This window comes from Callionymus lyra, chromosome 4, assembly GCF_982586985.1.
Source record: "Callionymus lyra chromosome 4, fCalLyr1.hap1.1, whole genome shotgun sequence".
Taxonomy (NCBI): Eukaryota; Metazoa; Chordata; class Actinopteri; order Syngnathiformes; family Callionymidae; genus Callionymus; species Callionymus lyra.
The window spans coordinates 9,032,360-9,045,325 of NC_141821.1; the positions used below are offsets into that span (position 1 = coordinate 9,032,360).

Consider the following 12,966-nt stretch of genomic DNA (forward strand, 5'->3'; position numbering starts at 1 on the left):
TTTAGGGCTGACGTTGTCTTAACGATCATCACATGCATTTAGAAATATATTGTCTTTTAACGTTGTAACATAATTGAAGAGAAGATTAAAGTCAAAGTATCTCAAAGGTTCATGGATTGGAACTGTTTTTAAAAAAGTGCAAGTAAATGAGTAAGAACTCAAAAATAGTGGAAGTTTTTACTGAGCTTTTGGAACAAGAAAAAAATATCCTAATCAACAGAGTTTTGAGAAACATTAAATACTAGCATATATGATGAACAAATAAATAATATGAAATAATAAAGAGTCCTAACACTAGTGCATACATCATATGATTATGTATTTGTACATATGTATATTTACATTTCTTTGTTTTACCAAAAAGTATCCCAACCTGCAGAGTTTAACCAATGAGCAACACATTAGAGAGGAATCTAACCAGCATCCAATTTGTTTATACAAGATAAATTAAAAAGGTTTTAAAGAAGTGGAAGCAGATGATTATCAAAGAAGACCTCTTCTGCTTGGAAATATAGTCAAGGGTTGCTGGTTAAATTCTGGCCTCGAAAACCACTCACTCAACAAACACTCACACACCTGCCTATGAATCCTTGCGGGGACCGTGTCATCCATTACACAAGCGAGAACATTGAAACCAGAACAATCCGCCACGGGCCACATCCTCACCTTCCGAAGAACGATGAACGAGGCTCGTCATGACAACGGCAACGTCGTTATCAACCTTCTCTCCGCCGAAAGTTTCCAGAGGCGACTCGGCTAATCGGTCTTTTGTCTTCCTGTGGCTCGTCATATTTAGTTTAGCTTATCTACACGGCTAACATGACAACCTGATGAAGTGAAGCCATGCGTAAAGGAAGTATAGGGGGATGGATTTCAACATGATTTTAATGAGATATTTTTTAATTTGTTGATTGTTCTTTTTTGGGCCAAGAATGGATCGCTTTGTTCTTCCGACATTTCTTAAAAGTGAAAACTCCAGAAGAAAACTCATCCCCAGAGAGGGATGAAAAATAAGAGGCAAGAGTTATTTTATTTATGTTTTTTTCTTTTACTATATCGATGATACTAAGCCTGGACCACATAAAGAAAACTACAGTCACAAAATCATTATAATTGCAGTTTAAGGTTGTTTGTTCAAAGTAACGTGGCTCAAAATGTTTAAAAATAGTTCTTAACTGTTGAAGCATAAATTTAATTTAATAGGAGTTCTTCACATAAACATCCGATATGAGCCACTACAACAACAAGGCCACACATGTTAATCTAGAGCAGACTTGGGCAAAGTGCGGCCGTTTTACTATATTTATGTGGACCTAATAATGTCAAAATATGATCATGTATAAATGGTTCTAATGCATTAACAAATGTATTTTCTATGTATTATTCATTTAGATTTACAAATAACACTTACTTACACTTTTTTCCTCCTTCTTGTGTCTAATTTTTAGAGTATATATTAATCCATCAAAACGTTTTTGTTAAGTTAGTTGAAGAAACGTTTTGAAATAAACTCATATATACAAGAATACAATTGCAGCTTATTTAGCTTAATTAATGACACGGCCTAATGACGAATGTCCTTTTTTTTTTTTAGGGATTTTTTCGTTTTTATTTTTGCATGACGACCCCTAACAACATTCACAGAATTTAATGTGGCCCTTGAAGAATTATAATTGCCCACCAATAACCTAGAGCATGTTGGCACCTGGTTAACAGCAGTAATCTGTTAACAACTTTTACTCAATTTGGGCAGAAACGAGAGATCAGTGGAAAGGAAATCTCTGGAGGGTTTTCCTCAAGTGCCATTAAAAGCTACATGGCAGCAAATTCATTGACAAATGTTACAGCAAAGTACACAAGCCCATCACTGCTAATTGGGAGCCTGAAGACTTCCACAAATTGTCGGATAAAGAGGCTACGAATTAGTGACTGGAAGAGTGAAAATAGCTGGAAAGACTAATGATGGCAGCGCGACGCGGAGGAGGCGTCGTGATCACTTGCTATTTTCAGCGCTTGAACACAAACGATTGTTTCGGCGCTTCGCTGGCACCACTCTCTCAAAAGCCATTCATGCCAGAGTCAATGGACGAGCGTTGGACTCACGGTCGTTGCAGAACGATCCTCCGTAGGACGTCATGGTGCAGTCGCAGGTGAAGCCCTCCCACTGTTGGAGACAAACCCCCTGATTGTAGCAGGATTCCTCCGTGCAGGTGGTGCTGGGTCCTGACAACGTGGCAAGAGTGCGTCAGTACTTTGGTAAATATATTTTGCAGGGATCCTTAAAAAGACTTTGGAACGACGTTACATTTGGGAACTCTAAAAACAAGGTTTTAGTTTGTCTTAAATTGATTTTAAAAGGTTAAAGAAGAAATTGTTTATCGCTTTAATGTGTCTTAAATAGTTCTGTGACTCTATTGTATAGTCTGTTCGTACAAAACTCTCTTTTCATTGAAATATTGACATTAGAAAATGATCTTAAGCTTAAAAAATGCTGGAGTTCAAATCTTGTTTAGCATAACCACGCCAACTCTGCTGTGATTGGTCAAAAATCAAGGTTTGTCACTGCACGTCATGAATCCCCTGTCTCCACCTCCAAAGGGTCTTGTTGTATAAACAAAGCAGGGCGTGATTACAGCTGGCTGGAGGAGCAGTGAAGCCATCATTACACCATAATGGAATCCGCTCTCGTAACCTCTCGTTCGCCCAGATTTCAGAGGAACTCTATGAAGTAATAAGTTCAAAACATGTTCAGGATGAGGGACTTACTGCATCTTGAAGAGGAAGACTTCAACATTTGAAACATGCGAGTCAGGAGAGTTTGGTTTTCACATCAGTTTAAAGCAACAATGTTGGCATTTTTACAACCTGTACAATGACAATAAATAATCTTAAATCTTGATTGTTAGTTATAAATCTCACAAATTATGTAACATCCTTAAAACTCTTCACTGGCTTCCAGTTCCTTCAGGATCAACTTTAAAATTCTGGTTCTTACTTTCAGATCTATTCATGGTCAGGCTCCTCCTTACATCACTGATCCAATCCAGCCTTACACCCCAGCTCGGGCTCTGAGGTCTGTGGATCAGAATCTACTGATGGTTCCACGCACACGGCTCATGACCAGAGGAGAGAAATTTTTTCAGGCTGTTGCTCCTAAGCTTTGGAACGATCTTCCTCTCTCTTTGCGCTTGATGGATCTACTGACTCCTTTAGAAACATCTTAAGACGTTTCTATTAGTTCAGGCTTTCCCTTGATTTTCTGGAACTCATGTGTTGTTCTCAGTATTATCTTGATCTTTAAAGTATGTACTTTTTTGAGTATTGTTTTGATTGTTAAAGCGCTTTGTGACCCTGGTCTGGAAAAGCGCTATATAAATAAATATTACTTACTTACTTACTTAACATACAATACATTTGTTTGCTTAAATAATTAACACAAAATCTAATCTAATAGTGGAACTAACAAAACAGTGAAGGGGTTGCAGGTCGGCCTCTCACAGCACGGGTTCCACTTTATTGTGGCTAATCTAGCACCTTCCGAAATAGTAATACGCTTTGGGCAGAACCTCAAGTTCAATGAGAATTGGCTTTCCAAACAACATTTTTTCTTCATGCACAGTGTACAAGACACAGTGTATTTTTAAAGTAAAGTGGTAATTATGTAATTACCATGTTTCAGCGCGAGATAAGAATATGGCGAAGGTGAATAAGAAATAGTAGAAGAAGTGTGTGTTAGTTTGTGAGGGCAGGAGGAGATGTTGTTCCTCTCACGGTCACGGGTGGTTGATGGCATTTAAATTGTCAATTAGAGGCGACACCGTAGTAATTTCTCTGCGGACGTTCACACAATCCGGCGCCGGGACCGACTGGCGTCAATATGCTTCTCAGTGTCATGTGCAAGATTAGGACTAGAAGATTAGTCGCTAATGTAAATGATGATGGGATTGAGATTATGTTCAACACAAATCTTTACCGACCTATTCTACTGAGGTTAATTCAGCAGCTGACAGTGATTTCATGCCACGAGTTATGAGATTCCAGAGTTCATGAACAGAAGTGTGACATTTCAAATATATTATTATTATATTATTCTATTTCACATTGTCTGGTTCCATTAAATCTGCTAAAGGGGCCGGAAATTATCCCTGGGCTGCACCTACCTGGATTAAAAAAAACAACTTTTTTTTAAACCTTTACTATTTGATTTTGAGAAAATAAATCAAATCTCAACAACGGAATTAAAACATCAACTAAATTTTAAAATATCTTGTGTTGTTTTCTGTTACTTTTGTTGAATTTTAAGTGATGGTACACAAAAAACGTCTGCTCAAACTTAACTCATTTTCTACTCCCCCTCATGTCAACCTTATCTATTTTCAGAGTAATCTCTTCTTTTTTAGAGTTATAGACAAAAATGTAAGTTTATTTTAACATTGCGATTGGAGCTCACTTTTCTTCGTCCAAAAAGACATTGATATTGATTATGTATTTGGATGTTTTTAAGTGTCTTTTTGTACGAAGATGAAGACGAAGACAACTGAGCTCCAGTCACTACATTAAAATGAATAAACATTTTTGTCAATAACTCTAAAAAGTTACAGATTACTCTGAAAATAATAGGGTAAGTAAATAATAATCAATACATTTCTAATCAAATGTATTTTAAGCTGAAGCCGTCCCAATATTTAGCTAAGCGAAAAAATAGTGTGCAAATTAATACCTATAACTAAAGGTACATTAAAAAAAATGAAAAAATTTACATGAATCGAGAATTTGAATGGCTCACAAAGTTTTTTTCTAGTACTTGTAAGTTCAGGGAGGGTTTAAGGGGTTCAACTGAGAGATGGTTATTTTAAGCTTTCATTCATCCACGTGGAATTTTCATGATATAAAAGTTCTCTTAGCAGGATCCCTCTGTGCACCAACCGGGTTGGGATTATTTTTAGTAATCTGTTCTTTTTAGAGTTACAGACAAAAATGTTAGTTCATTTTAATGTAGCGACTTGAGCTCAGTTATCTTCGTCAAAAAAGACAAAAAAAAATCAAAAATACCTCCAGACTGCTCGTCTGTAACGTCCATCTTGTATTGAAGCCTTGACATAGGAAATTGTTCCAGAAAAACGAAGGTAAATCCATACTTTATTGTTGTTTTGAGCGGAAAGTACCAATCTTTTAGTTCCTGCTTCAGGCAATTTCTCGTTGAAACACATTGAAAGTATCAGTGTGTATGAGCAAGATTTACACCGATTGCCTTGGATTTTTGGACTGAAATTATTCCATTTTTTCTGGAACATTTCCTAATGTAGAGGCTTCAATCCAAGAGGAACGCTACAGACGAGCAGTACGGAGGTATTTGGATGTTTTTAAGTGTCTTTTTGGACGAAGATGAAGACAACTTAGCTCCAGTTGCTACATTAAAATAAACAAAAAAATGTGTCTATATCGCTGAAAAACATTACTTTGAAAATAACCCCATTCCCGAGTCCAGGGTGAGTAGAAAATGAGTAAGGTTTGGATTTTGGGTGAAGTTTCACTTTATTATTTGTCGAACCCTATGATTTAACAGCTGTTGGTGACTCAGCAGAACCATGTGTGTAATGTTTTTTTGTTTTTTTTCATCTCTTTGATTTGGTTTTACAAACACTAGAGAAGTCACAGCGTCCGTCTTGTATTTCCCTGCTATATTTCAGTCCTTCGCCCGGACCCGCGGACGTTTAATGTTCCGACACAGTGACTCGCAGTGATCAAACTCAGTTTGCGGTCTTGCATCGGTCTAGGGAGACGCGACCCGGAGAAACCTCCGACTGCTGCTGAACCGCAGAACTCAAGAGTACAGTCACCTCCTAACAATGCTGCTCCGAAACGCACTGATCCGTGCACGGGTCAACATTTAAATTGGTCGCTGCGTCGCTCTCTTAATCCATGAACTGAGAGATTAGCGAGCGTGTCAACAGTGATCGCTTTAAATATGTCAATAGCAAAACGACAAGATTTGTACTGGATTTACAGAAAGTAAATATAAACATTATGATTTGACTTTTTATTAATTTGTCTGGGAATAATGGAATAATTAAGTGTAATTTCATTTTTTATTTGAATCATAGGTGTTACATCCAGGATCGAAAGGAAGCCGAATAAAAATAAAGTATCTTAAAAAAATTGTCCTATTTTTTAACATTTTTATTTGATTGTCGTTCACATGATTAATAGTTATTTCACACCAAGAGTTATCTCATTCCAAGCTTCATGGACAGACACGATTGGGTTACATTAACCTGACCATTCTTTAAAGATATTAAGATGAAAATAAAGCCTAAATTTGGAGTTTATCATAAAATAAATCTGCCAAAAGAGTGAGATCTAAGAAGAAGAATATGATTCAAGAATCCAAACAAACATGTTTTGTTACAATATTAGATTTTTTTTTCTTTCTACGCTTTTAATTTTGTCTTTTAATACTTTCTATAATTTCTATTATTTTCCAGGACTCGTAAGGTGAATGTGACCAATTTAATCACTTTTATCATAGTTGTTGAAGTACGAGTCACACAGAGTCAAAACATTGAAAAAATGCTTTCCTAAGAAAGAAAATACTTTTATTTTACTTGATAAAATATAATTCACAGCTCACTAGTGGAAAATAAATATTGTTATGTATTATTATTTAATTTCACTGAGTTTAAACATACACCTTATCTGCTCTAAAAGTGTTGATTTTATCATCACTTTTAGATGCAAACCAAAAACTAACCTTGTCAAATTATTAACATAGCTTTAATAGTAGTTTTTGAGTTAAATATATATGAAAAAAAAAATGCCTGAAAAAGAGAGCACTCGCTATCAAGATGGCATATGGAAGAGAATTAAAGCTGTTAAAAAGCAGGAAAAGATTGTTTTTGTTGTTGATAAAGTGCCTCTAAGTGGTGAGAACGGTCTTTTGTTTCCATGTTTCCCAAACTGAAATAATATCACTTACTGTGGGTGAGCTACGATTGGCTGCCACACAAGCCCCAATTTAACACGTATCTTCTTCTCAAAATTTCCAAAATGACTCGTATTAATATTCCTGCTGACGTCTATCAGAACTGTCAAGTAAAATTATTAAACTAAACCCAATTTTTTATTTCACCATCTTCAGTATCCATCCATGCTATCCAACCCAGCCCTAATATGTGTGTCAAAAAAGCAACTTTCATCTGGAATGTTTGCCCCCAGTGAAGCCCCTCGACTGCACAGATGAGGCCAGTTAATCCTGAGTACATTGGTAGATTTTGAGTTGTAGCATTTGCCTGCTCTCTCTCCACCTCTTACTCCGACACCACGTCTCAATGGCACGCCGACTCTCGACCGGCACACACTTGATTTCCCGGAGGGCCGGCGGTGCCGACTCGACAGAGGCACTGATCCAAGTCTTCGGAACTTTCAGTTTTTTTTGTTGTTTTGTTTTTTTTTAATCCAAGTGTTGCTGCTTCTACCAGGCTGCTTTAACACCCACCCTTGGTTCAATAACATAGTCTTTTTTAAAGTATTGGTATTTCCTTTTGGAAGAGCAACAACACATCAGATCTTTCTTATGCTAAAGATAAGAGTTCAAACTCACGTAAATCAACCCAAAAATGATATTGGAGTGAAGAAATCTTAATCTTTGTATCCTTTTCTTTGCGTTAATTCCTTTGATCCCTTCTTTATATTTGCAGTTTTTCATCCCTTTCACTTTGTTTTTTATTATTTGCACGTTGTCTGCTGTGAACTGAAAACCCAATGGAGATCTCTAGAGGGATTAATAAAGTCTGTTTGTCCGTCTATAATTAATAAAAAGGTAAATAGTTTGTACAATTGTAATTTAGTTCCATTGCTTAACTCTTTTTTCTTCTGTTTCTGTTTATTGATTGTATTTATACTGTTAGTTATTTTATATATGTTGAATATTTAATATAATTAGAATGTTTCGACAGAAAACCAAATCCTTATCGGCAATTTTATCATCTTAATTGAACAATTTGAAGTTAAAGCTAGTTCACCCAAAACACACTTATGTTCTACTCACCCTCATGTCGACTAAGAGTTGGGATTATTTTCCGAGTCATCTGTTCAGGATATATGTATATTCATTTTCATGTAGCAACTGTCGGCCATTTGTAATAAAAAAAGACACTTAAAAAACTCAATATCTCCATACTGCTCGTCTGTAGCGTCCCTTTTGAACTAAAGCCTTAACATAATAATTGTTCCCTCATTGGATCATATTGCAAGTGTCAGTGAAAAAAATTCATAGCTTGAGACCTCCAGCTAAAAACAATCTTAAAAAAAAAAGAGAGGGTAAGATGAACGGTGTGGAGGTATTTGGATGTTTTTAAGTGAGTCACTTTAAGGTTCAAATTGATGATCAATTCATTTGTCCCCAATTTTTTTTACACAATGGACCAGCTAATACTGAGAGTGCCATCTAGTGGCCTTTCAAAATTGAGCCAGTGCATCATGATACAGCATCAAACAACTGATGCTGTATCATGAAGCCTCATCACTAAATCTAAATCTTTGCACAATAAAATCTGTGTATTTTCCAGATGTAATAGTTAATATTTCACTTTTTCTTCCGACTTATTGTTATCATTTTATTCCCTCTTGACTCACCATCACTTTCATTCATTTCTTTGACTTTATTCTACAGTGTTTACTGACTGTGAAGTTGTGAAGTCTTGGTTAATGATTCCCAATAGACATCTCAGGATCCACAGTAGCAGTACATCACAAAAGACAGGAATAAACAAAGACATGAATAAACACGAACAAACCCATCATTTTCTATGAAAAAAAAATGTTATCGTTGAGACGTTTGCTACTTAAGATGGAGGCTTGTTAGTCATTTATGAATCTCTTTTCAATTCAAAGTAAGATGGTAAAAGAAGTACTTTTGATTATAATAAAATCATAATAATAATCTTCACTGGCTGCCAGTTACTTTCAGGATCAATTTTTTAATTCTGTTTCTTACTTTCAGATCTATTCATGGTCAGATTTTCCATCAGTGATCTGATCCAGACTTAATCCAGACTTGATTCTCTGAGACTCCTGTGTTGTTCTCAGTGTTATCTTGACCCTTTTAGCATATATTTTATTGAGTATTGTTTTGATTGTTTAAGCGCTTTGTGACCCTGGTCTACAATTATTACTTACTTACTTAACTAATACAGAGAAACTTCAACAATAAAGAAGCTTCCTATGGTGTTGGGTTATGAAAGATCAATAATAACCTTTTATTTTAGCAACTATTTTTGTTAATTCTACTTAATGTCTTCATTACCACAAAAGCAAACATATTTTTTAAAGAGCAACTCATGTGAAAATCCAACTCTCCTGATTGACTCGCATGTTTCAAATGTTAAAAGTCTTCCTCTCCAAGATGCAGTAAGTTCCTCATCATGACCATGTTTTCAACGTATTACTTTTTAAAGTTGTTCTGAAATCTGGGCGAACGAGAGGTTATGAGAGGAGAGTCCATTATGATGCAATAATGGCTTCACTCCTCCTTTAGCAAGCTGTTATTGCTTTGTTTATACAACATGTACTTTGAAGGAGGAGAATTATGGGATTGATGACATGCGGTGCAAGCTTGCTGTTTGACCAATTACAGAAGTGTGGGTGTGGTTATGGTAAACAAGTGTTTTCAGTGGGCGGGGCTTGCGATCATTTTCTAATGTCAATATTTCAATAAAAACAGTTTTATACAAACACAGACACACCGAATATACAATAGAGTCCAAAATCTATTTAATACACACTTAACAACACATAAGTTGAACTTTAAATTTGATAATTCCAAAGGTTCTCTGAACTTACCGTCGCAGCCTCGATCCACCTGTCCCACCCTGTGGAGTGCATCTGCTATCAGGTCAGGGAGTCTCCCATTCAGGTCCACAGAGGCCAGACAGCCTTGGTACCCGTCTCGGGATGCGATCAGTTTGGGCAGATTACTGTACATGTTCTTCGTCACGCCACCGATGTACAGCTCCCCTGTAACGAAGACACATTCAATTCAATTCAATTTTATTTAAAGTGTCTTATCATAACAAAGTTATCTCAAGACACTATACAGTTGAAATAAGACTATAGTTGATTAAGGGAAAATAGATCCCAGCAATTCAACAAAGAGCAAGAAACAAAACACTGTACAGTGAGCAATGGCGAGGAAAAACTTCCTTTTAGAAGGCAGAAACCTCGAGCGGAACCAGACTCATTGTTGACGGCCTGCCGCTTTGACCGGCTGGGAGGAAGGATGGGGGGGTAGACAGATGGATAAGGAGAGGAGTGAGGGAAATTATAGTGAGAAAAAAAAAAAGAGGAGAGTGTAGGAGAGTCCATGGAGGTGCTGGAGAGAACTCGGGATCTGATGACGTGGTGAAGATCCTGGATCAGCAGCACATACTTAGATTCCATATGAGTTTCAACCTTTGAAATTCCCTCCATAGCAACATTGTTTTGATACTTCAAGTGTCTTGAGCAGGGTACTTCACGAACAGGGAATGCATCCGAGATTAAAACCCTATTAAGAAAACTACACTTAAGAAATTACCTCAAGGTTACTGTTAACCAACTACTGGTAGCAGTGCTTTGAATTTATTTTTCTGTTTTGCGACTTTTTGAAAGAGTTTAGGAAAACATACTGGCTACTAAAACTTGCCAGAGGCCCTCCTGCTTCAGAGCTAAAACCATCCTTACACAGTATAATTCGGATCATAGAGAGTATCACGCAGATGTATCAGTGGAGCAAATATCATGTTTAATCTTCTTGGTTAGTAGAGTAACAAAGTATCCATTTTTGATTTTGAACACATGTCCCTTTGTGTCACATGAGGCAAAGAAAAAATATCCCTCTCTTCTGTCAGTATCACGGGTTAGAAAAGTACTTCAGTTTCTGCCTTAAAATAAGATGGGTTCAAGAATATTGTTTGTATTTTATTTATATTCATTTTTAATTCATTTTCTTCATTATTTATAGTTTATTTTATGTTGCCACCAAAAAATATCCAGCAACCAGCAATGATTTTTTTCTGATTCCGAGATGCTTAAATAACCCATGTACAGATGTTTTCCTACACAAGGAGGCACTCTCTGCTCTATAGTAAAAAGCTTTGAACTGTTTTATTGATAACTTATATCAGTTCTAAACAGAGAGCAGCACCTACTGAGCTCTGAGACACAGTTTCATGAAGCTTCATCGCTAAATATCACTTTGGCTAAATGGTAAAGATGCACTCAATATCAATTGTTAAGTTCAAATCTCTTATAGAACATGTTTGAAACAAGAGCTCATCTGATGTATTATCCTTGAAAAACAAACTAAACAGAATGATAATGAGCTCAGATGCTACAAAGAGGTCAAAGTGAGGCAAATTTAAAGCCCATAGATTCAGGCAATTGTGTTTCAATAACCATGGTTGTACGATGTGGCAAATAAGATCGAGGTGGAAGACAAACCTTACAATACAATTAAGAAAAGAAAACTCAACGTAACCGTTCTGTAAATCTTTAACCCTGTGAAATACAGTTAAATTTTCGACTCTAACCGTCGTATAAAAAGCTTTGTTTGCATTGAAGCGGCAACTTTGTTCAGTGTTAGTAGTGATATTGAGATTGAAGTGGGATAACAGGTATATTTTGTAAACACTGACAAAGTTGCTAAGCTCCCAGGCGTACAGTGGAATAAACTTTAAACAAAAACAACAAAAAAAATGAACAATTTTCATATTCAAGCCTTTGAACTCAAAACTGGAAGAGAACAGTTCCCTTCGTGGGTGTGTGAACGCGCGATACATATTCATCCATTGTCTCTTTACAGTGCTGAAGAGAAATCTGAAAATGCATTCTGACTCATTGTTACTTCCGGCGGAGTTCTCTGTCCTCTATTCCCAAAACGCCTTTCGTTAGACTTTGTGAGGAACGCAGAGTTTGCTCTTTCAAAGATTAACTCTCCTCCGATAATTTCATATTTGCTAAATGGTTCTTACAGCACATCACTCAGTCAGACAGCTAATGAATTCATCGTATTGATTATGAAGCCCCGGAGCAGCGGCTGGGAAATATGAAGTGTCAAGTGCTCATTTATTCAAGAGAGCAGTCGGCAAACAACAATGACTCATTCTATTCTACAAAGTCCACATTCCATTGACCTTTTGGTCCCGTGTTTCTATGAGTTGAATCGCGGCTAAGTTGGACCTCCGCTGAGACTTTGTCTTTAGTTGAAGGCTTTTAACTCAACCGTCCTAATGACACACAGACATATTCTTTTGATACATTTTAAAGTCTAGCCTTCTCAGTGTCAAGGCCACTTCTTTGTCTTGGACTCAATGATCTATGGTTTGGTCTTGTCTTAGTTTCAGGGTTCTCTCCATCTTCTCGTTTTCCATCTATCCATAGTTTCCATCGATCGTATCTACCGTATCTATCTTACTGTATCTATCTTATCGTATCTTATTGTTTCTATCTTATCGTATTTATCTTATCGTACTGTATATATCGTATCAATCATATCTTATCTTATCGTATCTCTCGTATCTTATCTTATCGTATCAATCTTATCTTATCATATCTATCTTATCGTATATATCGTATCAATCATATCTTATCGTATCTATCGTATCGTATCTATCTATGGATCGTATCTATCGTTTCCATTTATATATATATATATATATACAGTATATATATATATAAATTGATAGATGGAGACACTATATATATACTCTCCGGCAGCTCTATTGGGCACAGCTGTGCATTAATGCAAATTTCTAATCAACCAATCACATGGAAGCAAATTAATATATTTATATATATATATACATATATATATATATGTATATATATATATAAATATATTAACGAATAATATATTAAATATATTACGAAAAATTATAAACGTTAGCAGTATATTTTTTTGATGTGTTTTGAGTAAACAATCTTCCATTA

General features: G+C 36.1%; 1 protein-coding gene across 8 annotated transcripts in view; it reads right to left on the bottom strand.

Annotated features, from left to right (window-relative positions):
- The window catches only part of nrxn2b (neurexin 2b), a 736,064-nt gene that overhangs the window by 317,700 nt on the left and 405,398 nt on the right, over positions 1-12,966 (bottom strand). For all 8 annotated transcript variants that reach the window (XM_087788643.1, XM_087788642.1, XM_087788639.1 and 5 more), the window contains 2 exons: positions 9,841-10,014; positions 2,104-2,223 (listed from right to left, as the gene is read on the bottom strand). In XM_087788643.1, the coding sequence (XP_087644769.1) occupies positions 2,104-2,223; positions 9,841-10,014 (294 nt within the window). The remainder of the gene's footprint in view (positions 1-2,103; positions 2,224-9,840; positions 10,015-12,966) is intronic.